The sequence below is a fragment of the Haemorhous mexicanus genome, chromosome 21 (assembly GCF_027477595.1).
Source record: "Haemorhous mexicanus isolate bHaeMex1 chromosome 21, bHaeMex1.pri, whole genome shotgun sequence".
NCBI classification, from domain to species: Eukaryota; Metazoa; Chordata; class Aves; order Passeriformes; family Fringillidae; genus Haemorhous; species Haemorhous mexicanus.
The window spans coordinates 10,619,320-10,642,244 of NC_082361.1; the positions used below are offsets into that span (position 1 = coordinate 10,619,320).

Sequence of the window (22,925 nt, forward strand, 5' to 3'; positions counted from 1 at the left end):
CGTTGCCGGTTTGGGGACTGGTGCCGGTGCTGTAACGGTAGCGCCGGACGATGCTGTTCTCCCTGCGCGAGCTCGTGCAATGGCTCGGCTTCGCCACCTTCGAGATCTTCCTGCACGGGCTGGCCCTGCTCGCCTTCTCCGTGCTGCTCGTGCTCAAGGTGGACGGCGCGGCCGCCGCGCTCTCCTGGTGGATCGTGTTCGTGCCCTTCTTCGCCGCCGACGGGCTCAGCACCTACTTCACCACCATCGTGTCCGTGCGGCTGTTCCAGGACGGCGAGAAGCGCCTGGCGGTGCTGCGGCTCTTCTGGATCCTCACCATCCTCAGCCTCAAGTTCGTGTTCGAGATGCTGCTGTGCCAGAAGCTGGTGGAGCACACGCGGGAGCTCTGGTACGGGCTCATCATGTCGCCCGTGTTCATCCTGCTGCAGCTGCTCATGATCCGGGCCTGCCGCGTGAACTGAGCCCCGGCCCGGGGGGACTCCCGGGGCCGCTCCGTCGCTGTCCTCGTGCGGAGGGGCAGGTGACAGGCGGGACAGGGCCGTGTCCCGCTCGCGGCCGTGCTGCAGAGCATCACGTTTCTCCACAAGCTGCACATCCCTGTTTGTGCCCCCTCAGCTCCTGCCTTGTCCTGCCCTGCAAGTGCGGCTGGGCGTGACAGTTATTTTATTTTAGAATAAAAATGCCTTGAAGGATTGGGTTTATTTATAAATTCTTTCTGCCTAGAAAGCTGTTGTACCTCAAACTGCTGCCTGGAGGGTGGGTGGTTGCTGTAGATCTCCTGGTACAGCTCAGACTCCTGCCGTGCCCCGCCCAGCAGCTGGCTCATGGATTTCCATCTGTCCCCTCACCTCCCTGAGCACTTCGTACCTTCAGTGCTCTGACAGGGTTTTGGGAGGTCGTGTTGAGATCACTGGTGTGTGTATTTTTGAACAGGAATATGATTTTTTCTTGGTGTTTCACTCCATTTCCTAAACATGGAAATGGGGTGTGGGGAGGCACCAGCCTGCGGGGCCGGTGCTGGTTCTGAAGGAGGTCTCACTGAGCCCCACCTCAGGCTGCAGCGCTGCCCCCAGACCCCCCAGAGAACAGGAGGAATTCAGTATTCCCTGTGGAGTGCAGACCAGTGTGTGGAGTGCCAGTGTCACGGGGATGCCCAGGGTGGCATTGTTGGGGTGTCTGCGCAGGGCCAGGATCTGCCCTGGATGATTCCTGTGGGTCCCTTCAGCTCAGGAGGTTCTGTGATTCTTGCACACCTTGAGGTGGCACTGGACCTGCCTCACAGGTGCTCTTCAGCTCCTCTTGGGATGCAGTCTCCCAGGGCTTGCTGTCTGCTCCAGGTGCTCAGGTCATTCCCCTTGGAGCCTCTCTCTGGCTCCCCTGAGCCAAGGACACACACGTCACCTGGCAGGTGGCAGCCGCCTGCTGCTTGTCACCCGTGGCTCACAGCCGTGTGAGCTCATCCCCCTCTTGCTGTGGTTGTGCCACATGCCCCCAGTCACCCAGAGTGCACAGGCCAGGGGTGTTCTGTCACCTGCTGTCCCAGGAGGGGTGTCAGCAGCAGCCCCAGGGTCACTGGTGTGGGGCTGGGAGAGGGCTGTGTGGTGGGGGCTGTGTGGGGTCAGTGGCTGCTGCAGCTCTGGGGAACTGGAGCTGCAGCAGGTGAGGGACAGGAGAGGAGCAGGACAGGCAGCAAAGCCTCTGAGTCAGGAGGGGACACTCACAGAATAGCCCTGGGGACCCATGATGCCTTTGGACACTCCCACAGCTGCCAACCACCAGCTAATTAATAAACTCAGGAAGGGGCTCATCAGCCCCGAGGAAGATCAAACAGATGATCACATCCCTCAGCCTCGCTGCACAGCGCGGAGCCCTTTGCTGCTGCCCAGCCCTGCTGGGGCTGCCTGCGCCCTGAGTCCCAAAGCAGCCCCAGCCCTGTCACTGGGGTGCTGTCTGACAGGGGGACATCTCCCCGTGGGCCACATCCCCGTGTGCCACCTGCCCCACCTGCAAGTGGCTTTGCCAGTGTTTTGCTGCTGCCTTGGGGACAAACCAGTGGTCAGCGTGTCCCAGCTCTGCTCCTCCAAGGTAAGGCAGTTTCCCCGGGGTGTGTGGAGACACAGGGGTGGCACACCATTGAACAGTGGCACTGGCTGTGCTGCCCTGGTGGGGGTGCTGTGGTGGGGGGTGGTCTGGGAGCCAGGACCACCCTGTGTCCCTTCCCAGGACTCGTGCTTGGTGCAGAGGAGTCACCTGCTGTGCCCAGGGCCACCAAGTCCTGGAACAAACCTTGCTGTGGCATTTGCCCGGGCACTCAGCAGTGTGCAGTGCTGGCACACCAGCCTGTGGCCACACAGAATTCTTTCTGGGAGCACCCCCCCATGGAGAAATCCTGCTGGAGCCTCCCCCTCTGACACAGCTTGAGGGGACCCTGACACCCCTTCCCTGCCCAGTGTGAGCATTGAGGTGTCTGGCCTGGGCTGGAGACTCCACAGGTCCCAGCCAGAACTCTTCCCCACACTGCAGTACCCCCTGGCAAAGATGAAAACGTCACCTCTGGGTTCAGTTTTGTTGCTGTGACTGGTGGGTCCTTTCCCAAACCCAGCAGCAGGGGAGTGCCCTGCTGGTCTGGCCGTGTGGATACCCTGGGAGAGAGGTGCAGGTTCCCAGGGCTGCTGCTGCAGATCCCAGCCCTGAGCCCCTCTGTACCCTGGGCTGGTGAGGAAAGAACCTCTGCACAGCTCAGCCCAGGTGCCAAAGCAGCATTCCTGTGGCACAGGGGCAGTACCAGCCCCAGCTGCCACCCTCCTCCATGTGTCCCAGCTCCTGCAGGGACAGGAGCAGCTGCTGGAGAGCCATCTGAACTTGGGGAGGGTGCACTGCAGGAGAGCAGCCAGTGCTGCCGTGTCCATGCCCAGAGCACTGCCTGGCACAGCCCAGATGGGCTCCATGCCCCAGGAGGACAGGGCTCCAGCATGGCCTGGGCCTCCAGGGGGACAAGGGAGCTTCCAAAAGACATCTGGTGGCCCAAGGGACCTCTATCCCTCCCTGCAACTTGCCTGGGCAGCGCCTCAGGACAGGGAAGCTTCAAATGGCCCAAACTCCTCCAGTCCTGCTGGAATCAGTGGAGGGGAGGGCTGGAGCTGGTCTCTGCTGGGACAAGTCACAGCAAGACCCAGGGAAGGCCTGGCAGAGGAACACAGGGCAAGAGCAAGTAGAGCAGCTCCCTGGTGACATGGGACATGCTCAGAGCCACTGCCTGCGCCTCCCATCCCAGGACTGGGGTGACCTCATGGAGCAGAAACTGAGTTCTGGGAAATGAGACTCCCTTTTTTTATCCTGAGTCAGGGTGCTTTCCTTTCAGAAGGCACCAGGAAGGTGCTGGCAGAGGAGGTGATGTCATTTTACAAACACTCATCATCCTGGCAGTGGTGGCTGGGCTAGAGCCCCACAAGTCCCCACACCAGCCTGGCAACTCTGCTGGGTGCCAGAGCTATTGCAAGGGCCACAGGCAAATAAATACCTGTCAAAAGCAGATCAAATAGGGGTGTGTGTGTACTCTAGCCACGCTTCCCCACAGCAGATTTGTCTATCAGAAGTCAGAAGGAGACACTTGGTCCCTTTCTCAATCAGGAGCAAATAGCACATTTCACTCTCAGCAGAGCACAGCCCTGAAGCCAAACAGGGCTGGGGCTGATGTGCCCAAGGAGCCTAGGGGAGCCACGTGAGAGCAGCTGCTCCTGGGGGCCAGGCCCCCATGGCTCTTCCAGGTCCTGGCTGCTCCACGGAGCCCCCAGACCCCAAATGTAGCAGAGACAGCCCTTTGGGTGGGACTGCCTGAAGACAATTGAGGGCTGGGTGTAGCACAGAGCCAGGTGTTGCTGGGGCCTTGCTGGGGAGGGTCAGGGGCAACGAGGGCTCCTTTGCTCAGCATTTCCTTCCCAGCATTGCCCCGTTTGCCTCAGCTGAGATAAGACAGCTGGAACTGTGTCCTTCCACACAGATCCCTGTGATCCTCACAGCCAGAGCCCAGCCGGGGCAGCATCACCTGTCAGAGCTGCAGAGCTGCACATGGGGCCAGCATGGGCAAGGGGCAACAGCCCCTCAACAAAGCCTCTGAGACTGTTTCTTTAGTACAAAAAGGGACAGGAAAAGTGAAGTGAAGAGTTGCTCATCCTGTGTTTGGGTTTGGAGCTGGAGGTTTTGGTCAGCTCTGGGTGCACGCAGCCACTGGCAGTGCCACATGTCGCCGAGGGACCAGGGCTGGTTGGTGCCTTTCTGTCCTAAGTGGGGATGAGGCCCCTGTGCTCAGAACAGCGCTGTGCAGTCAGCAGGGGACTTCCAGAGCAGGGACACTCATCCACTCATCCACTCCACTGAATCCAGGTGAATCCAAAGGTTGTGTGTTGTGTGGAGGTAGGAATGCAGGAGTGGTGGCACCCTCTGGGCTGGAGCCACCCCAAAGGACACTGCCATGGGAATGCTGTAGTGCCATGAGCCCACAGACACTGTACTGACACGCCATCATATCATAAAATGAAAGAGTTTGTGTTTATTTTGTTCTTTCGGGTAAGAGTCAACATGTTTTCCCAAAAATAGGGTGAGACTTACGGGAAATGCACTATGGACATTTCCCTAAGTGTCAGAGAGGGGATTTGTTGAAATGAAGTACCACGAGAAGGTTAAAAATTCACTGCAGTACAGGACAAACAAAAGAACTTGTGAAAGACTTAAGAATAACCAATCCTGCAGTACGTGAGAGCCATGACCCAAGAAGTAAAGAGCAGGAGGACACTATAAATCAAATTACAAAGCCCAAGAACAACTTTGTGTGTTTCCAGTGCTCATTAGCATTGTAAAATCCCTGCCCACAGGTTGTGATGACCCCTTACTCACATAAGCCCCTTCCCAACAGAGCAGGAGCAGTAAAAGAAGTGTGCATGGGCTCTTTAAACGAGGCAGAGACTGCAAAACAAATGGCTGCACTAGTTGTGGTTAGCTGTAGGGAAATGCTCATTTCTGTCGCTTCAAATATGTAAAAATGGGCACCTGGCATGCTGAGGGTGTGTCAGCTTTGATTCAGCACCCAGCACCCATCTCTGCATAGATGTGAAATAAAATCATCTCGACTCAGAGTGTGAATCTGCTCCTTGCCCAGGGGTGGAAGATCCCAGACTGGGGACAGCAGGGAGAGGGAGGGCCTGGAGGTGTGAGGAGCCCCTGCATGGTGACACTGCCAGGGTGACACTGCCAGGGCACACAGCAGCACCTCTGCAACCCAGCCACGGTGCTGGGCAGGGCCAGGGCAAGGAGAGCTCCCCAGTACAGCCTTTCCCTCCTGGCACTGGGATCAGCTGAGGCAGCTGGAGCTGGCTCTGGCCATGCAGACCCAGCCATAGCCCAGCTCTCTTATCAGGGAGCTGCAGCAGCAGGAAGCAGCTCTGCCGTGGGCCCAGGGAGAGCAGATTCCTGCTCCCCAGCCCTTCCACTCCAGGGAAGTCCTGAGTCCTCCCCAGTCCCTCACCTCTCCTCGGGCTCTGCAGGGACCCGAGGAGCAGCATAAGGCTGGGTCAAACGCAGGGAAGGGGTGACCACAGTCCTAGCTGAGCCATGAGGGTGCCTTGGCCTCTCCCAAGGCCATGCCCAGCCATTGCTGCTGAGACCCCTGGCAGGGCAATCCTCCCCTCTGATGTGAGCTTCCACCTCCCTGTGGTAAAACCTACAGTAACCTCCCACTCTGTTAGCTTTCAGGGCAGTGGGTATTGCAAATATCACTCTCACCTCTTACAGACCTTGTAGAGAGCTTGTAATGGGAATGTGAAGGCTGGGGAGAGCAAACAGAAACAGGGGGTGTGACAGCCCAGAGAAGCAGAGGGACGAGGGTTAAATGCAGTGATTCGTCCTTCATTCAAATGAGGAGGAGGAGGAGGAACTAACTGGCTGAAGATAAGGGCAATGCCAAACTGGGCCACGAATATACACCTGCAAGACAAACAGGAGAACAGATATTCCAGAGTTTTCACCTATAGCTGATGAGCCCTCAGAGAAATAATGGGGGAAAGATTTTCCAGCAGTATCCACTTCCAGAGGACATAAAAGGCAAGTCTAAGCTGGGTTTGCTGCACTGGAGGAGCACAGAGGGGCACAGCCTGGTCAGCTGGGGCAGGGTTCCAGGAGGGCAGGCAGGTGAGCTGCCCTTCCCAGCCCATGAAACTCACCTTGCCTGCCCTGCTGCAGTGCCTCAGTGAGGGCTCTGCAGCTCCCCATGCTCTCTTCTGTTCTGTGCAGGGCTCCTCTCACCCCTCCTAGGCCCAGGTGTGGGAGCTGCGAGATTGTTGTGATCCCATCATGGCTCTGCCAGGCTGTGGGGCACCCAGCCCCTCTTTCCTCCAACTCCCTGGATTTTATCCTAATAATGCTTTTCCCAGGAAAACTCTGATTATTCCCCGGGGTTTCTGAGTGTCACGGCTTGAGACAGGGTCAGCTTTGGGAGTGGGTCTCCTTGCAGCTCTCACTGACACCCTTGTTCCCAGGTCCAGCCACACTTCTCCCCTGCCTGGGTTTTCAGGAGCCTTCCCCCAATGCTGGCCAGGAAGAAGTCCTTTACCAGTGCCATCGTCGGGGCGCTGGTGGCACTCTCCATCATTGCCCTGGTTCTCAGCCTGGTGAGGGTTGAAGATGTGATGCTGCCGCCCACGGTCAAGGTGAGCCCAGACAAGGTCCCTGAGCACCTGGTGAGCCCAGACTCCTTGGGCAGGTGCTCTGAGCCAGCAGCTGGTCCGTGGGGCTGGGAGGGGCAGTGGGGTCAGGACCTATCTGGCAGTAGCAGGGTGGGTGTTTTGTCCCCATTTTGAGGTGCAAGCAGAAGAAAGTCAGAGGGAAAGGATCCTCTGGAACTCATCCCCACTGTGCTGTGCCAGGTTTGGAGATTACCTTGGGGCAGATGCTTCCTGTGCTCTGCCAGGGCACCTCGGTGTGCCCTTTGTTCCTGCCAGCTCCCCCTAGTCCATCCCTACCCTCACACCATGGCACAAACATCCTGCCTCCCCCTGTCATGCCGTGGGCATGGCATCCCACCTGCTGGGGAGGGCTGGCAGGGCTCTGGCTGGGGGAAAGCTTTATGGGGCAGAGGCAGGTGGCTGAGTGCTCCTGGAGAGGCCCTGCCAGCCCTGCCCAGGCTGGGTGCTGCCATGGGTAGCAGGGAACATGAGAGATGGGAGAGTTGCTGGCCCCAAGGTGGGGCCAGTGTAGACACAAAAGGTGAGCATGAAAGAAAATAAAACAGCATGAGGAGACAACGGGAAATGTTTGTGTGGGTTGGCATTGCAGCACAGACCTCAGAAGAGGGAATGACAGTCCCTTAGTCACTGTGGGGGGCTGAGGCCACGGCTCTGCTCTGCCACGGCACAGCTGAATGGTTTTGTGCCTCAGACATGGGTTTGGGGGAATCTTCTGGCCCCACTGCCCTGGCAGGGCCACAATGGGGCCAGGGCCAGGCTGCTGCTCCTCCACCTCGATTCTGTGTTGATTTCCCTTGCAGTATGGGATGGTGTTTGATGCGGGCTCATCCCACACCTCTCTGTTCGTGTACGAGTGGGATTCGGACAAGGAGAACGACACTGGAGTGGTCAGCCAGACCCTGTCCTGTGATGTCCAGGGTCAGTATCCCCCTGCCATGGGCTCTGTCCAGCCAGTGGTGGCTGGGGTGACCTGGCTGGACAGCCCTGTCCCTCGGGCTGGCACTGCGGGCACAGGGGAGCTGTGGCTGTGGGTCCCTGGGCCCTCAGCACTGTGTGGTCCCCGTGCTCTGGGGGGACTGGAGCATGTTGATGGTGAATCAGTTTTTGTTCCTCCACCTTGGAGTGCTCCCAGCTGCTGTCCTGGCTGGAGAAGGTGTCACCTAGAGTGACACTGCTGAAAGCAAGGGAGACACGGGAGAGGAATGGATGTGTGAGTCAGTCAGGTCTCAGGGGACATGGGGACCCTGGAAAAATACCTCTGTTGCTAAGAGGTGACATCCCTCATTGCCCTGCGCCCTCTTGTTCCAACAACCCTGACCCAAGCCATTCCCATCAACCTGTCCCATCCTGACTCTTTTTCAGGGCAAGGCATATCAAGCTATGCCAACAATCCCCCTGACGCTGGCAATTCCCTAAGGGAGTGCTTGGATAAAGCCCTGCAGGTTATTCCTACTGAGAAGCAGAGGGATGTCCCAGCTTATCTTGGAGCAACAGCTGGCATGAGGCTACTGAGGTACTGCTGGGGGCAGGGGGTGGCAGCAGTGACAGAGCTGCAAACAGCCCCTGCCAGGACAGTTCCTGCACAGGGCCAGGACCCCAGCTCCCACTCTGCCATGAGCAAACTGGGCAGGGAGGAGAGGGGGAAAAGGCAGCTTGGTGGGGACGCAGGGAGGGCTGAACTGTCCGGAGCAATGTTTGTTGGGGCATCCCAGGACATCCCAGTTCTAAGCAAGGTATGTTTTTCACTGCTTTGTTTGCTCTTCATTATTCCTGAATAACAAGGGGGTTGGGATGCCAGCAGATGTGCCACCTGCCCAGGTGGATGGGTGCTGGTGAGGCAGAGGTAGGAGGCAACAAAGTGCTGCAGGTCCTGTCCTCACCTTTCACCAGCCCATATTAGCTCTCTTCAAATGGCAGCCTTCATTTCATGGCTCTTGGTTTTATGGCTGCAGATTGTTTCTGTGCCCTGGCAATCAGACCTGGGAAGGAGCTGGGCCATAGCCTGAAGGTTGCTCACTTCAGAGAGCAAGAACAGCCCTGAGACATCTTCCCCCCTGGGAGGGCTGAACCCAGCCTGAAACCTTCCTGAAAAGCCCCAGAGGTCAGCAACCAGCTCTGTCTTGGGCACAGCCAGGGGGTGATGTTCAAACCTGGCTCTTGCAGCACAACCCCCTCCAGCCTCCAGCACTCAGGCAGGGAAGGGTGGCCTGGGAAGGCCCTGGGTGACTGGGATCTAGCTGCACTGCAGGGGAGGGATTGCTGTTGCTCCTAGATTGGCAATGCCAAGACGAGGCAGCTGCGATTCACCTTGGATAAGCAGCTCAGACAAGCCATGTGGCGGGAAACCCCTTCAGACAGACTGCTTGTTGCAAAAACTGGGAGTATGTGGAACTGGGAGAGAACCAGACTTTCTTTGTGTTTCCTCTGTAGTAGTTGGGTATGTGTCCTGTCCTTTGCATCCTTCCCAGGGAACAGAACAGCTCAGCAACAGAGCAAGTCCTGGCTGAGGTTGCTAAAACCATGCAGGAGTACCCTGTGGCTTTCAAAGGGGCTCGGATCCTTACAGGAGAGGAAGAGGGGGTCTATGGCTGGATCACCATCAACTACCTGCTGGACTCCTTCACCAAGGTGGGAGAAGGGTGGAACACCCACTCCTTTGCTAATACAGCTTTTCTGATTTTCTTCGAGCTTTCTCAGTGCAGTAGAGGTCAGGGTTAGCAGCTTTTGGGAATGATCCAAGGGAAGGAGACACATCCTTTGGTTTGCCTACAGTGAGTGAGGAGGGGGGACTCAGGAATGAGGGTGTCTGCTGAGAGCTCAGGGCAATCTCCATTCCAAGTAGACAGAGGGTCTCTTGGGGACTGGAAGGTCAGTGCAGCACAGCTGGGCTCTGTGTCCCTGCCTGGGAAGCTCCATCTCCCTGTAGTGCTGGGAGACTCCAGCTGAAGGCAGCTCTGACCAAAACTCTGTTCCAGCCCTGCCACAGCTCAGTGCTGGGCTCCTGTGGGGGCTGTTGGAGGATTTTTGGGTAGAAATCCTTCCTCCTGCACCAGACCCCTGCAGCCTCCTCGGCAAGGGCAAGTCCCTGAGCCAGTTGCCACCAGCACTTTGGCCTGGGGGGATGGTGACTCAGAGCCAGGTGAGCCCACAGGTGAGGTCAGCAGCCACTGACCACCTGAGAGTTCCATCTCTGCCGTGGCTTTGATCCATATCCCAGCTGCCTGGGCAGCGAGGGTAGGAGGGCTCACATGCAGAGGCCCATTGAATTTAATAACAAAATCCTGTTGTCTCTAATGGGATGAGAATTCTGCTCAGGGCATTCTGTGCTACTCCTCTTCCTCCCCTGGCTCTCGTTGGCAGTACTCTCCCAAAGCACACACGTGGCTTCGTCCGGAGGCAGCCAACATTTTTGGGGCACTGGATCTTGGAGGAGCATCCACTCAAATCACCTTTATGCCTGAAAGTTCAGTACTGAGGCAGAATGAAGCCTCTGAGTTGACCCTGTATGGGTACAGCTACAAGATCTACGCTCACAGCTACCTCTGCTATGGGCAGGACGAGATGCTGAAGCGGCTGGCAAAGGAATTAATTGTGGTGAGAGGCTGCTGAGGCCTGCAGTGTCATGATGCCAACACCTGTTAATGCATAGAGTAAGGACAGGCAGGGCTCTTCTGGAGAGGCATCAGCAAGGACTGAGAGCAAGGACAGACTCCTTGGAGCATGGCAGGGCAAATGTGGAGAAGAGCACGGGTATAATGGAATCCCAGGCCGGTTTGGGTTGGAAGGGACTTTAAAGATCATCTTGTTCTGCCCCCTGCCATGGGCAGGGACACCTTCCCCTATCCCAAGCTGCTCCAAGCCCCATCCAACCTGCCTTGGACACTGCCAGGGATGGGGAAAGTGTCACAAGGGGCAGTTTGGGATCTTCTGGCTTCACATGGGGTGCTCAGAAGTGCAGGACCAGGCTCTTCTCAGAGGTACAAAGTGCCAGGGCAAGAGGCAAAGGGCTCAAGCTGGAATATCTGAGTTTCCAACCAGACAAAGGGGAAAATTTTTCCCCAATAGGAATGATCAGATATTGGAATAAGACCCAGAAATGCTGTAGAGTCATTGTCTCTGGAGATCCTCAGAACTTGATGGGTCGAGGCTCTGAGCAGCCTGCTCTAGCTGGTCATGCTTTAACAAGAGGTAATCACAGGGAGCCTACAGCTCCCCTGAACCTCAGCTACTCTGTGACTTCACAACCTGAAAAATGTAAGCTGAAGACCTTTCTCAGGCCATTTTTTGGAAGGTCAGAGGTGAAGAGCATCTTTATGGAGCTGCACCTGGCTGGCAGAGCAGCCTTGGTGAGCCAGAAGGGTTTGCCCTTGTATGGCCAGGAAAGTCCCATATGGTGACCCTGGATAGAGTTGGAGCTAGACCAGAGCTAGAGCTGGTTTTAAGGGTTTTAGCTAGTTTTAGTTTTAGCCTCTCTAAAGTTAGAGAGGGCTTTTCATGTCCCCAAAAATGATCCTTCTGGCCAGGACAGAGACATGCTGGGTCCTTGAAACTGGTCTGCCTCTGTGGGAGAGGGAATGAGATAAAGCACAGTGAGAATTAGTGCTGGGCTCAAGCTGGGACAGCCAGCGAGACCAGGACTGAAGGGCAGGAGGGTCTTTCCCTGCAGAGGAATTGGGAATGCTGGTACCTGGGCTTTGGGGAGGTGCTGGGTGCGTCCACACGCAGCCAGGAGGCTCCGGAGGAGCTGCAGCTGCTTTTTGCTGTCCTCAGGAGTCGTCCCCCAGCACACGAGTGCACCACCCCTGCTACCCAAAGGGCTACAAGGAGACCGTGTCGCTGTCCTCCTTCCGCGCCAGCCCCTGCACGGACGGCAGCGACCCGCGCCTGCCCCTGGGCGACAGCACGGTCACCCTGGAGGGCAGCGGCACCGCCAGCGCCTGCCTGGCAGCCCTCAGGAGGCTCTTCAACTCCTCGGCGTGTGGCCAGGGCCAGGACTGCGCCTTTGACGGCGGCCACCAGCCCCCGCTCCGGGGGCAGTTCATTGTAAGGCAAAACCATCCTCCCACCTCCTCGGAAAGGCGTCCCCCGGTGCCGGGCTGTCCCCGCTGCCCCTGGCACTGTCACCTCCCTGCAAGGAACAGGGGCAAGAGGCTCCCCAAGCAGCACTGCCTGAGGGCACACTGGGCATTGCTGCTGGGGGGTTTTCCAGCCAAACCTCCAAACGGGACCATGCTGAGAACCATTGAATCCCAGACTGGTTTGGGTTGGAAGGCATCTTCAAGCTCAACTTGAGCCACCCCCTGCCATGGGCAGGGAGAGCTCCCACTGTCCCAGGGTGCTTCAAGCCCTGTCCAGCCTGGCCTTGGACACTCTTGGCCTGGATTTGTTAATAAAATGGGGCTTGCCAATAGGAGTTGAGACAGCAGCTTCAGGCAAGGCTCTGGCTGTGCTGGCTGTGCTGCTGTCACCAGCAGGCACCATCCCCCAGCCCAGCACCTGCTGGGACAGGGACAGTAATGCCCCAGGACTACCTGGGGTGGGACAAACCCCATGAAGGAAAACCTCACCTCCTGCTTCACACAGCTGCTGGGGTTGCCCCACCGCAGCTCACCAGGGTTTCTGTCTGTTTCTGTCCCTTGCCTTGCAGGCCTTCTCTGCCTTCTACTATAACTTCAAGTTCCTGAACCTGACGGAGGGGCAGCCGCTGGCCGTGGTCAGAGAGGCCATCGAGGGGCTCTGCACAAGGAGCTGGGAGGATGTACGCTCCTCAGCATGAGGCACAGTGGAACATTCAGAAGCAAACGGGCCCTGGGGTGGGGGGAGGGAGTGGGGACTCCTCCAGGGCAAGGCGCTCTGGTTCTGAGCTGTGTCCTACACAGCAGAGCCACCCCTGAGCTCTGTGTGGAGCTGGGACTGTCCTGCCTCCACTCCTTGCTCATTCACCCTTGGGAAAAGGGCAGCTAGGGCAGGCAAGGGCAGCAAGCAGCTGGGTTTGAAGGGGAGGATGGGGATGGAAGTGGGGATGGGGATGCCTGGGAGGATGGTGAGAGCAGACCCAGCTGCTGGCACCATGCTAGAGACAAGTCGAATCTTGGAATCATAGAATTCCAGACTGGTTTGGTCGGGAAGGGTCATCTTGTTCCACATCCCTGACACGGGCAGGGAGACCTTCCACTAGACCAGGTTGCTCTAAGCCCATCCAGTCTGGCCTTGAGCACTTCCAGGGATGGAGCAGCCACAGCTCCTCTGGGCAATACATGGGGGTGGAAAGCCCAGAAATGTGCCAGCACCACCATGGGGCAGAGAGCAGGAGCCCCTTGCATGAAGAGGCTGAGATGGAGAACCTGGGGCAGGAGGAGCTTCAGTAAGCTACAATATGTGCCTCTGTTTCCATGTGGAGTGTAAATCCTCCCCAAAAGAGGTTGCCCCACATAGAGAGGTCCAAAATTACTGCCCAGCCCAGGAGTCTCTTCATGGATGCTAGTGACTGTGGAGCCACTGCCGCTCATGCAGCACATGTCAGGGCTTTGTCTCTGCACAGAAAGTCAATAACCCTGTCAATAACCCCCCTTCATCCCCAAACATTCCCCACCCCAGCTCTCTTCCAGCTACCCCACAGAGAATCCCAAGCGACTGCCCAAGTACTGTGCCAACGCCAACTACATCCTCACACTCCTGCTCGACGCCTACAAGTTCAACGAGACCAGCTGGAACAATATCTGCTTCCAGATGAAGGTGGGCAGTGCTCCCAGCCCTTGAGGGGGAGCAGAAGTGGTTCTGGGAGAGAACCAGCCCCACATTGGGGTGCTGGGGGAGAACCAGCCCATGTTGGGGGGCTGGGGAGAGCCAGCCCCTGTGTGGGGGTGCTGGGGGAGAACCAGCCCATGTTGGGGGGCTGGGGAGAGCCAGCCCCTGTGTGGGGGTGCTGGGGAGAACCAGCCCCATGCTGAGGTGCTGGGGAGCAGTGGTGCAGAGAGCCCTGCCTGCCCCTCATGGCACTGCCGTGGGCACAGCTGCTGCACACCGTGTGGGCTGAGCAGGATGGGTGGGTGGCCCTGGGCCAGCAGTGGCTCCCCTGCAGGGCTGACCCCGTCCCCTCTCTCCGGGCAGGCCGGGGGTGCTGACGTGGGCTGGACGCTGGGGTACATGCTGAACCTCACCAACATGGTCCCGGCCGAGGCTCCAGCCAGGGTGAAGGGCCTCAGGTCTTCCCTGTGGGCTGCAGCCATCACCTTCATCATCTTCACCCTTGTCTTGGGGCTCGCTGCCCTGCTCCTGCAGCTGTGGGTGTAAGAGCCTGGCCATGTTTGGGAGCCCAGCAGGGACAGACTGGGGCTGTGGCACTGTGCTGGAGTCCTCGTGCTCCTGCTTGCATAACTGGAGCCCAGGACTGGGTCTGTGCTGCTGAGCATAGTCACCTGCACAGCTCCAGAGAACTGGGGTTTGTATTTCCATGGGCCTGGCCCCCAACACGCAGACAGGCACTCTCTGAGGTTTCCAGAGGAGCTTCACTCCCATGGAGGCACAATGGGATCAGCCTGCAGAAGCATCAGCTGAGCCTGTGTGCCTCCTGTCAGTGCTCTGCGTGTTACAGACATGGCTCCATCCCACCAGCTGGCCCTGGGGCTGTGGAGGGCCAGCCCAGCCATGGGACAGTGCCTTGGTGCCAGCCTGCTGGGGCATGGGGCAGTCACATGGGGACAGAGTGCTCCATGGAATGCCAGCTCTGAGTGTGGCCACCAAGAGCCGGTGGGTCCCTGCTAGGTCTGCCAGCCTGAGGGATGCTCTGTGGGACCCCAGCTGGCCCTGTGGAGGGTCTGTGGCTGGGGCTTTCGTGGAGATGGTCTTGGAGAAAGAACACAGAGCGCCCAGTCAGAAGTGTGCCCTCCAGAGAGTCCATCTCATCATCTCATCACCGTGTTATGGCATGTCACATCACCTCATCATCACATCTCACCACCCATCTCATCCTCTTCCTTTTCACCTGGAATAAAGGGATTGATGCTCCTCAGTGCCTTCCTGGAGACAGCACTGTCCCACCAGCAGAAGGCCTGGACCCCATGGGTGTCAGGATGAGGCTCCAGCAGGCTGTGAGTCCCACCCTGCACATGGCTGAGCTGGGTCCTACCCATGGCCTTTGCCTTTGGTTCTGCTCGTTTTCAGCTGCTCTGTGGATGATTCATGCTGTTGTTTGTGTTCCCACAGTGAAGAGCAGACCTTTGGTGTCCCTGTGGAATGCAGGGCACCTCATAGCTCTCGTCACCCAAATAAACATTGTAAAAGGCAGCATGTGGGGAAATGTCTGCTACTCTGCTCCCAAATCGTTGTGATTTATTACTTCTGCCTCCCAAGTAAGGGCTGGTGATGATGGAGACTCAGGGGTGAGGCAACGAATCTATGGGAGGTGTCCCTGCAGACACTGAGGTATCTGCTGGACTTTGGAGTGGAGCCAACAGGGCACAAGGACAGGCCTTTTTCTTTCTCTGAGGAGGTGTCTCAACTCACCCTCACTTGGCTGCCAGTAGGACTCCCCAAAAATGTATATGTGGCCCTGGAAGCTGCCTCTGCCATGTCCCAGCAGTGTTCCTAAGTCACCCTGTGTAGGAAAGGGTGGATGAGCTGCCTGCCAGGCATGGGTAATGGGGTGCAGCTGGACTGGAGAGGAACCTCATGCAGGAGAGGAGGGAGCTGTGCCACCCCCCGCTCACAGGGCTTCCCAGTCCCAGGCAGAGCCCCGTCTACCAGGCCAGTGTCCCAAACATCCCCAAAGCCATGGGGTTGGTGCTGGCCATGGGAGATGCAGACCCTGGCCCTGGGATGGGGCAGGACGTGTGTGTCCCACCCAGGGTTTCTGCTGTGGGCTGTAACCAGCCCTGTGACAGTCCCACTGTTGCCAGACCCCCCAGTCCCCACCTCCAGCCACCCCATAGCACGGAACCCCTGCCCTGCATGGCCGAGCCCTCCCTCCTGGAGCATCTCCAACCAGCAGCGCAGGGAAAGGAGAGCCAGAGAGCACACAGCTGTGAGTAGGGTGTTTTACAGCTGTGCCAGGTCCAGCTCAGCAGGCCAGGACTCGGGGCCCCCCAGGACAAGTCCGTGTCCCTGGGCACATGGGGGTGATTCTCGGGAAGCAGCTCCTTGTAGAGGTGTGGCAGCAGGACTTGTGGCCTCGGCAGCCTCTGGAGGCAGTGCTGCTACAGCTGCTCATAGCCCAAGGAGTTTCTGTGGCAGCACATGGCTGTGAGCAGGCAGAAGATGAGGATGAGCATGATGGCCAGCAGAAGTGTGGCTGCTATCCAGATGCTTCTCGGGAGCTCTGTGACTGCCATGGGAGGCTCTGAGGGGATCATGTTGGTGAGATTGAGCATGTAGCCCAGAGTCCAGCCCACATCTACGTTAGCAACCTGTGCAGACAGACAGGGAAGAGGGATGGGAAAGGCTGCAAAGTACCAGGCAAACTAGAGAAGAGCCTGCACCCCCAGGACCTGCTCCACAACCACCATTTCTGTGCCCACCTTGGCTGCAGAGGCTCCAGCAGTACTATCAACTGGGAGAGAGCACAAAGGGCCAGGCCAGATGTGCCAGCAGCTGCATGAGCGTAGCTCAAGAGCTGCCCTGGGTATGGGCAGTGGGGCTGTGCTGCCCTGGTATCCCCCGTCCCCAGCAGCAGCAGGGTGGGCACAAGGCACTTCATGGCACAAAGTGTGGAAGCTGGGGACTGCTGGACACTCTCCTACCTGCTGGATGAAGTGGATGCTGGGCCAAGTTGTGATGTTGAATTTGTAGCCTTGCAGGAGGAGGGTGAGGATGTAGGAGCTGGCTGTGCAGGCGTCACGGAGCTGGGTCCTGCTCGCCGTGGGGAACAACTCCTGCACCTGCAGAGGTGGGAGAGCAGGGGGAGGCTGGACACAGAGCAGTGCTGGATGCACCCACACTGGGGAAGAGCCCCTCAGTGCAGCTGGGAGCAGAGAGACACCAGGAAGCTGCAGGATGCTCTCCCATGTCTCTCCAGGTACAGAGACCTTTGTGCTCCTCCTGGCTCTCTACAGCTGAGCACAGCAGAGGATGGGCTGGGGATGAGACTTCAGGCTGCCCATTGCCCAGGTGAAACACACTCCCGGGCAGAATCTTACCTGTTTCCAGCTGCTGTTGCATATCTGCATGATGGTGGCATTGACCAAGCTCAGGGACTGCCCTCCTGTCAGGTTCAGAAAGTGAAGGCTGTGATAAAAGCCCGAGAAGGCCTGTGGGTGTCGAGACCAAAGGTGACAGGTTATTGAAGCACTCAGGCCACTGATGCCACCCACCCCTATGCAGGGGTCCTGAAAGGCCCTGCTCATCACTGCAAGGTGTTGGCAGTGACCCTGAAGGAGGCAGCTGGCAATGCTACCAACAGACAGGAAGTGGCGCTGGGAGAACAGAGGTCTGGGGCTACCTGGCACAGGTAGCACCCCCTTGATGGTCTACCAGAAAGTCTCAGAGCTGGCTCACAACCCTGGGGCTGTTCTTGCACTCTGAGCTAGCTCACACAGGCTCCCTCAGACAAGGGCTTCCCGTTTCCCTTAGGGAACACTGGGACATGGCAGGAGGCAGAAGCCACCTTTGAGCACAGAAGAGGTTTGCAGGTGGAACCAGCTCCGAGGATCCCTCTCTCCCCCCACCCCGCTCCACAGTCAGTGGCAGAGGAGGCAGTCCCTGCCTTCACCCTCCCCCAGGCAGGGGACGGAGGCTGCTTACGAAGAACTGTCCCCGCACGGGGGGCTGATAGACCCCATTGAACCCGCATGGCCCCTGCGCCCCGCAGGTGAAGTTGAAGAGTCTCCGGACGGCCGTGGCACAGGCAGCTGGGTCCCCTGTCCCTGTCACCATGAGGACAGGGCCAGGGCTGGCTGAGCTTGGTGCATGCACACAGGGGCTGTCGTAGAGCTCTGCCACGGTGATGTTCTCCTGGTACCCCTGGGGGTAGCAGGGGTGCTTGATCTGGGTACTCGAGCTGGCCTGGAGAGAGATGGAGCCATTAATGGGGCTGCAATGCCACTGAGACCCTTCCCACAGCCCATCCCAAAAAGCAGGAGTACACCCCAGGAGGACCGAATGCACCCCACCTGGGAGCTCCCTCAGCAGCCCTGGGCTCTGCCTCTGTCCCCAGGCAGTTGTGCAGGGACTGTGCTGGGAAACCTCTCTCTGGGCAGAAATGGAGCAAGGCCAAGAGCACGGCGACAGCAGAAAAACTACACATACCGCTGGGCTTGGGAAATTACAAAAAATGCCACTGCACGTCAAGATGTGGGGAGAAGGGAGCCCTGGCTGGCAGCCACCACCACCTTCCACCCAAATGAGGCAATTTTTGGCTTCCCTAGATAAAACCCAAGCCTCTGCCAATTCCCAACTCTTTGCCCACAGGCACGCCCAACGCTGCAGGGGGAGATGTGCCACGGCACTGGGAGATGGCTGAGCAGCTCCCGTGCCCTGTGGCACCTGGTGCAGAGCTGCCAGCAGCATCTTCAGGGCCTGGCTCTGCCCGTAGCACAGGTAGCTGTGGCTGTACAGGGAGTAGTTGGTGCCGTAGAGCCGGAAGAACACGGACGTGTTCCTGTCCTCCACGGGGACCCCAGGCTGGAAGGTGATCTGTGTCGAGGCACCGCCAAGGTCCAGAGCTCCCAGAACCTCGGTGTCCTGGGGATGTTCCCATTTCTCTGCAAACGAGAACTGACCCAACACACAGCAAGGGTTAGGCTGAACTGCAGGCTGAACTCACACTCACACTCCCTTTCTGCAAGGAGTTTTGGGCCCCAGGGGCACCTTCCACGTGCTCCTGGCTCCCCGTTTTACCCCTGCCTGTCCACATCCTCCTCAACCCACAGACACTTCCACGGAGCACTCGGGTGCGTCCCCTTGGCTGCTGCACATCTGCTGGGATCCAGACCCTTGGAGCAGGGAAAAAGGAACCCTGTCACCTGGAGGCTGGTCCCACTGCCATATCCCTGGGAGCCCAAAATCCACCCGTGTGTCAGCACACAAGAGCACAGGGCCAGGCTGAGCTGGACACAAAGATCCTGTTAATCACATTAATGAGGTGCAATCTGCAGCCCACGACCACAGGGGACCTTTGGCTGGGTGACCAGTGCCCCAAAGCTCCATTCCTCGCTCCTCTGCAGATAAGGAAAGCTGGCTGTAGCTCAGACAGGGATGCTCTCCCCACTGCCCCTCCCCTGCCCTCTCCCCAGCTGCACCTTGACCAGTGCCTCCAGCAGGTAGTTCACAGTGATCCAGCCAAAGGAGCCCTCCTCGCTCCCCGTCAGGATCCGAGCTCCGCGGAAATCCACCGGGTACTCCCCAATGGCCTTGGACACCTCGGCCAAGACCTGCTCGGCCTTGCTGCTGTTCTCCTCCCTGCCAGCAAAGGCACAAACACCTCAGGCGCTGCAGGCCCTGGCTGGCAGCTCTGGCAGCCGGGCTGGCACTGACAGGCTGCCGTGCCCTGCCAAGGAGCTGCTCCCAGACATCTCTCCAGCACTGCAGGTGGCTCCTGCAAACCCCAAATCCCTCGCCCGGGGCCTCGGGACTCTCCCTAAAAACGCTGCCTGCAGGCTCTGCTGGACCTGGGAAAGTTCGCGCCACTCTGGCAAAGGGGGCTCATTCCCTCTGGGGCTGCTGCCCAGGCTGGCGCTGCAGAGGGCCGGGCGTGTCTCCCAGGCACGGCCAGCGGTGCTCCCGGACACCCCGTGGCACCGCGGGCAGGGCTGCTCTGCCCATCCCCACGGCCTGGCCGGGCAGCACCCCCGTGGCCCGGGCCGAGTGCCCCGCTGCCAGCCCAGGCTCCGGCGCAGAGCGCCGGGAAGGGCGGGAGGTGCCGGCCCGGCCATGCTCGTACCTCAGCAGCCGCATGCCGGCCGTGGCCCCCAGGTACGTGGGGGTCTCCCGCTGCTGCTCGGCCGGGACGATCTTCATGGCCCTGTCCAGGCAAGGCTTCAGGCTGGCACCAGCCCCCGCGGGGTCATCTGCGTAGCTGGAGATGCCGGGTCCTGCCACAGGGAACCGCTGATGGAGAGAGCCCAGCGCCGCCCGGGAGGGACGGCACAGCAGGGGACATGTCCACCCAGGACTGGAACAGGGCTTTTTTGTTGCTTGCCGCAGGTAGTCCCGACCCGCGCTCGGAGCTGTCCCGCCAGGAGGCAGCAGCTGCGGCACGGCCACACTCGCCCCGGGAGCCGCAGGAGCTCCTGCTCCGGGCAGAGCGGGAGGGCTGCGGGCGTGCCTAGGGGTGCTGAGCACACACCTGATCCCGGGGGGGTCCGAACTGCTGGGCACGGCCAGTCAGTCCTGCAGGAGCTGGGGACAAGCACACCTGTTCCCCATTTCCCTGAGGAAGGGGTAGGGTGTCCTGCACCCTGCTGCAAGTGCACGTGGAGCTGATAGGCACAGAGAGGTGCCCTTGCACAGCCTCCCTATTTTCAGAGGCTGGCACTGGATCTGAGAACCCGGCATGGTCCTGCAGTCGGTAGGGACTGGCTCTAGGCTGGAAATCTCACTCTTTATCTTCCCGGGAGCTTTGACTCAATGACTGCCATTAGCCCAAGCAGCCCTTGCTACGCTTTGCCCTTGGCCTGACCTTTGCAGTTAACTAGGAACTGCCATGCCGCCACTGCCGAGCGGGACATGAGGGCAAGGTGGGCTCTGAGCCCTCTTCCCCTTGCCCAGGCACCTCTGCCCTGGCCTGGTGGCCTTTGCTAGCCCCAGCACGGCTCTATGTACCATTTATCTGCTCCTAGATCTGCTCTCTAGAGTGAGTCTCTCCTCCAGAGAGACTTGTCCTTGTGCCAAAGCCTGACACAGCATTTTTGCAATAGGAATACACGACCCTGTGGGTATTTAGAAATGCCCGATACATAAATTAGCATTTATCACACCTGGCATGAATCAGCTTTGGTGTGTGGAACAGCCACACAGGGCAGCATCAAAGCTGGCCAGCCTCAGGTGAGCTGGGCATGGAGAGAGGGGGGCAGACCCCAGCACTCACCGGACACAGAGCAGGCCTCCACCTGGGACACGATGCCCGTGCCGTTCTCCTTGTTCGCACGCCACTGGTAGGTGTAGAGGGATGTGTGTGTGGAGCCAGCGTCAAACACCAGGCCGTACTGGGGAGGAGAGGGGACACGGGCTCACAGCTGGCCCAGGGCTGCACCAAGTGCCACGGGGGTTTCTGAGAGCTTCTGCTCCTGCTTCCCCTGTAGGACCGTGAGCAGCAGAGGTCTGCACATCACCCTCCCTGCAGCAGTCCTGCTCCACCTCTAACAGCCCTGGGTTCGCCACTCCAGCGAGTCACAGCTCAGGAAGAACGCGCAGGTCAGCGGGGTGAGTCGCAGCGCAGGGAGGCATCCGGGCATGGCCCAAAGGGCTCAGGCTGCTCCCAGGCCTTTAGCAAATCTCACAAAAACTGACATTTTTTAGCAGACCAGCCGCAGAAAGCAGTAGGGAAGAGAGGCATGAACCCAACAGGTGACCTGGATGTCTGAAAACAGGGAAGAGAGTGACTGTGGTGGCAGATGGAGCAGCTGTGGAGAGAAGGCTGCACTTCTCTCTCCCATCCTTACCATGCAGCCAGGACTGTGGTTTGGGGGAGGCTGATCTGCCCAGTGCCACCTTGATGAGGTTAAGTCCCGAAAAGCTGGGCTGGTTATGGGGAAACTTGCAAGCTGAGAGGAAGGCAGGGCTGATGGAAGAATTCGAGATAGAAAGGAGTTGGTGGTATTCTCAGGCACCCCCAGGTCTCACGGGACACCTACTTTGATTCTGGTAGGAAGGACAGCATCCTTTGCCAGGATCAGAACCAGGACGAAGACGACCACGGTCAGCAGTCCCAGCACGGCCGCCCAGCCCCAGCCCACCGCCCTGAGCAGGCGCGGCGACATCGATGGGCTCTGGGGAGGTCTGTAGGAAGGGATGGATTGGGGAGGGGTCACTGCGGAGGGATGGTCTTTGGGAGGTTTGCGGGGAGGCGTGGTCTCTAGGAGGAGGGCCTGCAGAGAGGGACTGTGGGCAGGGGCGCTTTTGGGCGGAGGGTGTGTGGGGAGGGAGGGTCTTTAGGAGGAGGGTTTGGGGGGGAGGGATGGTCTTTCGGAGGCGGGTCTGTGGGGCGGGATGGTCTTTGGGAGGAGGATGTGTGTGAGGGATAGTCTTTGGGAGGATCTACGGACAGGGGCTCTTTAGGAAGGTTTGCGAGAAGGAAGGGACTTTGCCAGAGGAGACCCAAGCCGCCTGCCTCTGCCCCGAGCCTCCAGCCCCTCCGGGGGTCCCCCCCACCCCCTAAGTGACACCCTGGGACACGAGCTGGGCGAGTGGGGAGACCATGAACTTGTCTGGCCCCGAGCCGCCGGGAAGGGGCAGGGGCGAAGCTCCCGCCCCCCGCCGTCCGGCCGTCCCGTACCTGTGCCCGGAGCCTTCTCTGTCCCTCCGTGGGGCGGCGATCGGGGCACAGCCCGTTCCCCGCCGGCTCCGGGCCCACGCCGCCCCGGCGGAGCAGAGCGAAGCGAAAGCGAAGCTGAGCCGCTCTCGGACGTCCGGGTCCGGCCCCGGCCGGGGCGGGCTCTGGGCGCTGCCGCGGGCGGAAAGAGCGGGGAGCTCGAGGCTGCCGCTGCCCCCACCGGACACCCGGCCCCGGCCTGCCTGCTCCCTGCCTGCTCCCTGCCTGTACCCCGGGCTTTACCCTGTCTGTCCCCTTGCCTGTACCCTCCTTGTATCCTGTCGCTCCCTCCCTGCACCCTGCCTGCACCACGCTCCCGCACTCTGCTTACTCCCTGCCCGCACATCTGCCCTATCTGCCGGTCCGTCTGCCTGCATCTCTGCCCATACCCTGCCCGCTCCCTGCTGGCACTGTCTCAAAGCCACGGACAGGACTCTGGCCATGGACAGGTGCTGGCCGTGGGGACAGACCGGACCCTGGCAATGGGGGTGGCTCCCTAACAGTTCGGTGCCTGCCTGTGGGGATGGATCCCACGCGGATGGCTGTGGGGACAGCTCTTCACCTACCAGGTCCTTCCTGTTTCTGTCCCGAGCCCCGCTGCCAGCCTGGCTCGGCCTGCAGCAGGACAGCGGGAGTCCCGCAGAGACGAGTGACAGCAGGGCGACAGCAGGGTGACAGGGCAGGCTCGGCCCCTCACGGCGTTTGTGCCGCAGGTCTGGCAGGGG

General features: G+C 59.3%; 3 protein-coding genes across 8 annotated transcripts; 2 read left to right on the forward strand and 1 right to left on the reverse strand.

Moving 5' to 3' along the window:
• Nucleotides 1–50: 50 nt before the first annotated feature.
• Nucleotides 51–692, forward strand: TMEM203 (transmembrane protein 203). The gene has a single exon (XM_059865589.1). The coding sequence runs from the start codon at nucleotides 51–53 to the stop codon at nucleotides 459–461; it is 411 nt and encodes a 136-aa protein (XP_059721572.1). The 3' UTR covers nucleotides 462–692.
• Nucleotides 693–5,938: 5,246 nt separating this feature from the next.
• Nucleotides 5,939–15,058, forward strand: LOC132337150 (ectonucleoside triphosphate diphosphohydrolase 8-like). 5 transcript variants are annotated; one of them, XM_059865413.1, is made up of 10 exons: nucleotides 5,939–6,096; nucleotides 6,531–6,701; nucleotides 7,538–7,655; nucleotides 8,100–8,250; nucleotides 9,206–9,365; nucleotides 10,098–10,331; nucleotides 11,508–11,780; nucleotides 12,385–12,495; nucleotides 13,335–13,472; nucleotides 14,502–15,058. In XM_059865413.1, the coding sequence occupies exons 2-10, from the start codon at nucleotides 6,579–6,581 to the stop codon at nucleotides 14,811–14,813; spliced, it is 1,620 nt and encodes a 539-aa protein (XP_059721396.1). In that variant the 5' UTR covers nucleotides 5,939–6,096; nucleotides 6,531–6,578; the 3' UTR covers nucleotides 14,814–15,058. The 5 variants fall into 5 exon arrangements, with proteins under 5 accessions (XP_059721396.1, XP_059721398.1, XP_059721400.1 ...); XM_059865415.1 differs by having other exon boundaries at nucleotides 13,848–14,744; XM_059865414.1 differs by having other exon boundaries at nucleotides 5,948–6,096; nucleotides 6,566–6,701.
• Nucleotides 15,059–15,758: 700 nt separating this feature from the next.
• Nucleotides 15,759–22,906, reverse strand: LOC132337152 (ectonucleoside triphosphate diphosphohydrolase 8-like). Of its 2 annotated transcripts, none has more exons than XM_059865419.1 (10): nucleotides 22,767–22,906; nucleotides 21,524–21,668; nucleotides 20,758–20,875; nucleotides 19,612–19,762; nucleotides 18,971–19,130; nucleotides 18,216–18,446; nucleotides 17,475–17,735; nucleotides 16,871–16,981; nucleotides 16,475–16,612; nucleotides 15,759–16,141 (listed from the first exon to the last, which is right to left on the reverse strand). In XM_059865419.1, the coding sequence occupies exons 2-10, from the start codon at nucleotides 21,647–21,649 to the stop codon at nucleotides 15,932–15,934; spliced, it is 1,506 nt and encodes a 501-aa protein (XP_059721402.1). In that variant the 5' UTR covers nucleotides 21,650–21,668; nucleotides 22,767–22,906; the 3' UTR covers nucleotides 15,759–15,931. The 2 variants fall into 2 exon arrangements, with proteins under 2 accessions (XP_059721402.1, XP_059721401.1); XM_059865418.1 differs by lacking the exon at nucleotides 22,767–22,906 and adding an exon at nucleotides 22,165–22,299.
• Between the last annotated feature and the right edge of the window lie 19 nt (nucleotides 22,907–22,925).

Coding starts and splice junctions, on each gene's coding strand:
- TMEM203 (XM_059865589.1), top strand. CDS start 51: ATGCTGTTCTCCCTGCGCGAGCTCGTGCAATGGCTCGGCTTCGCCACC.
- LOC132337150 (XM_059865413.1), top strand. CDS start 6,579: ATGCTGGCCAGGAAGAAGTCCTTTACCAGTGCCATCGTCGGGGCGCTG. Junction 6,702..7,537: donor TGCTGCCGCCCACGGTCAAG/GTGAGCCCAGAC, acceptor TTTCCCTTGCAG/TATGGGATGGTGTTTGATGC. Junction 12,496..13,334: donor GCACAAGGAGCTGGGAGGAT/GTACGCTCCTCA, acceptor TCCCCACCCCAG/CTCTCTTCCAGCTACCCCAC.
- LOC132337152 (XM_059865419.1), bottom strand. CDS start 21,649: ATGTCGCCGCGCCTGCTCAGGGCGGTGGGCTGGGGCTGGGCGGCCGTG. Junction 16,613..16,870: donor GCAACAGCAGCTGGAAACAG/GTAAGATTCTGC, acceptor CCACCTCTGCAG/GTGCAGGAGTTGTTCCCCAC. Junction 16,142..16,474: donor GCATCCACTTCATCCAGCAG/GTAGGAGAGTGT, acceptor CTGTCTGCACAG/GTTGCTAACGTAGATGTGGG.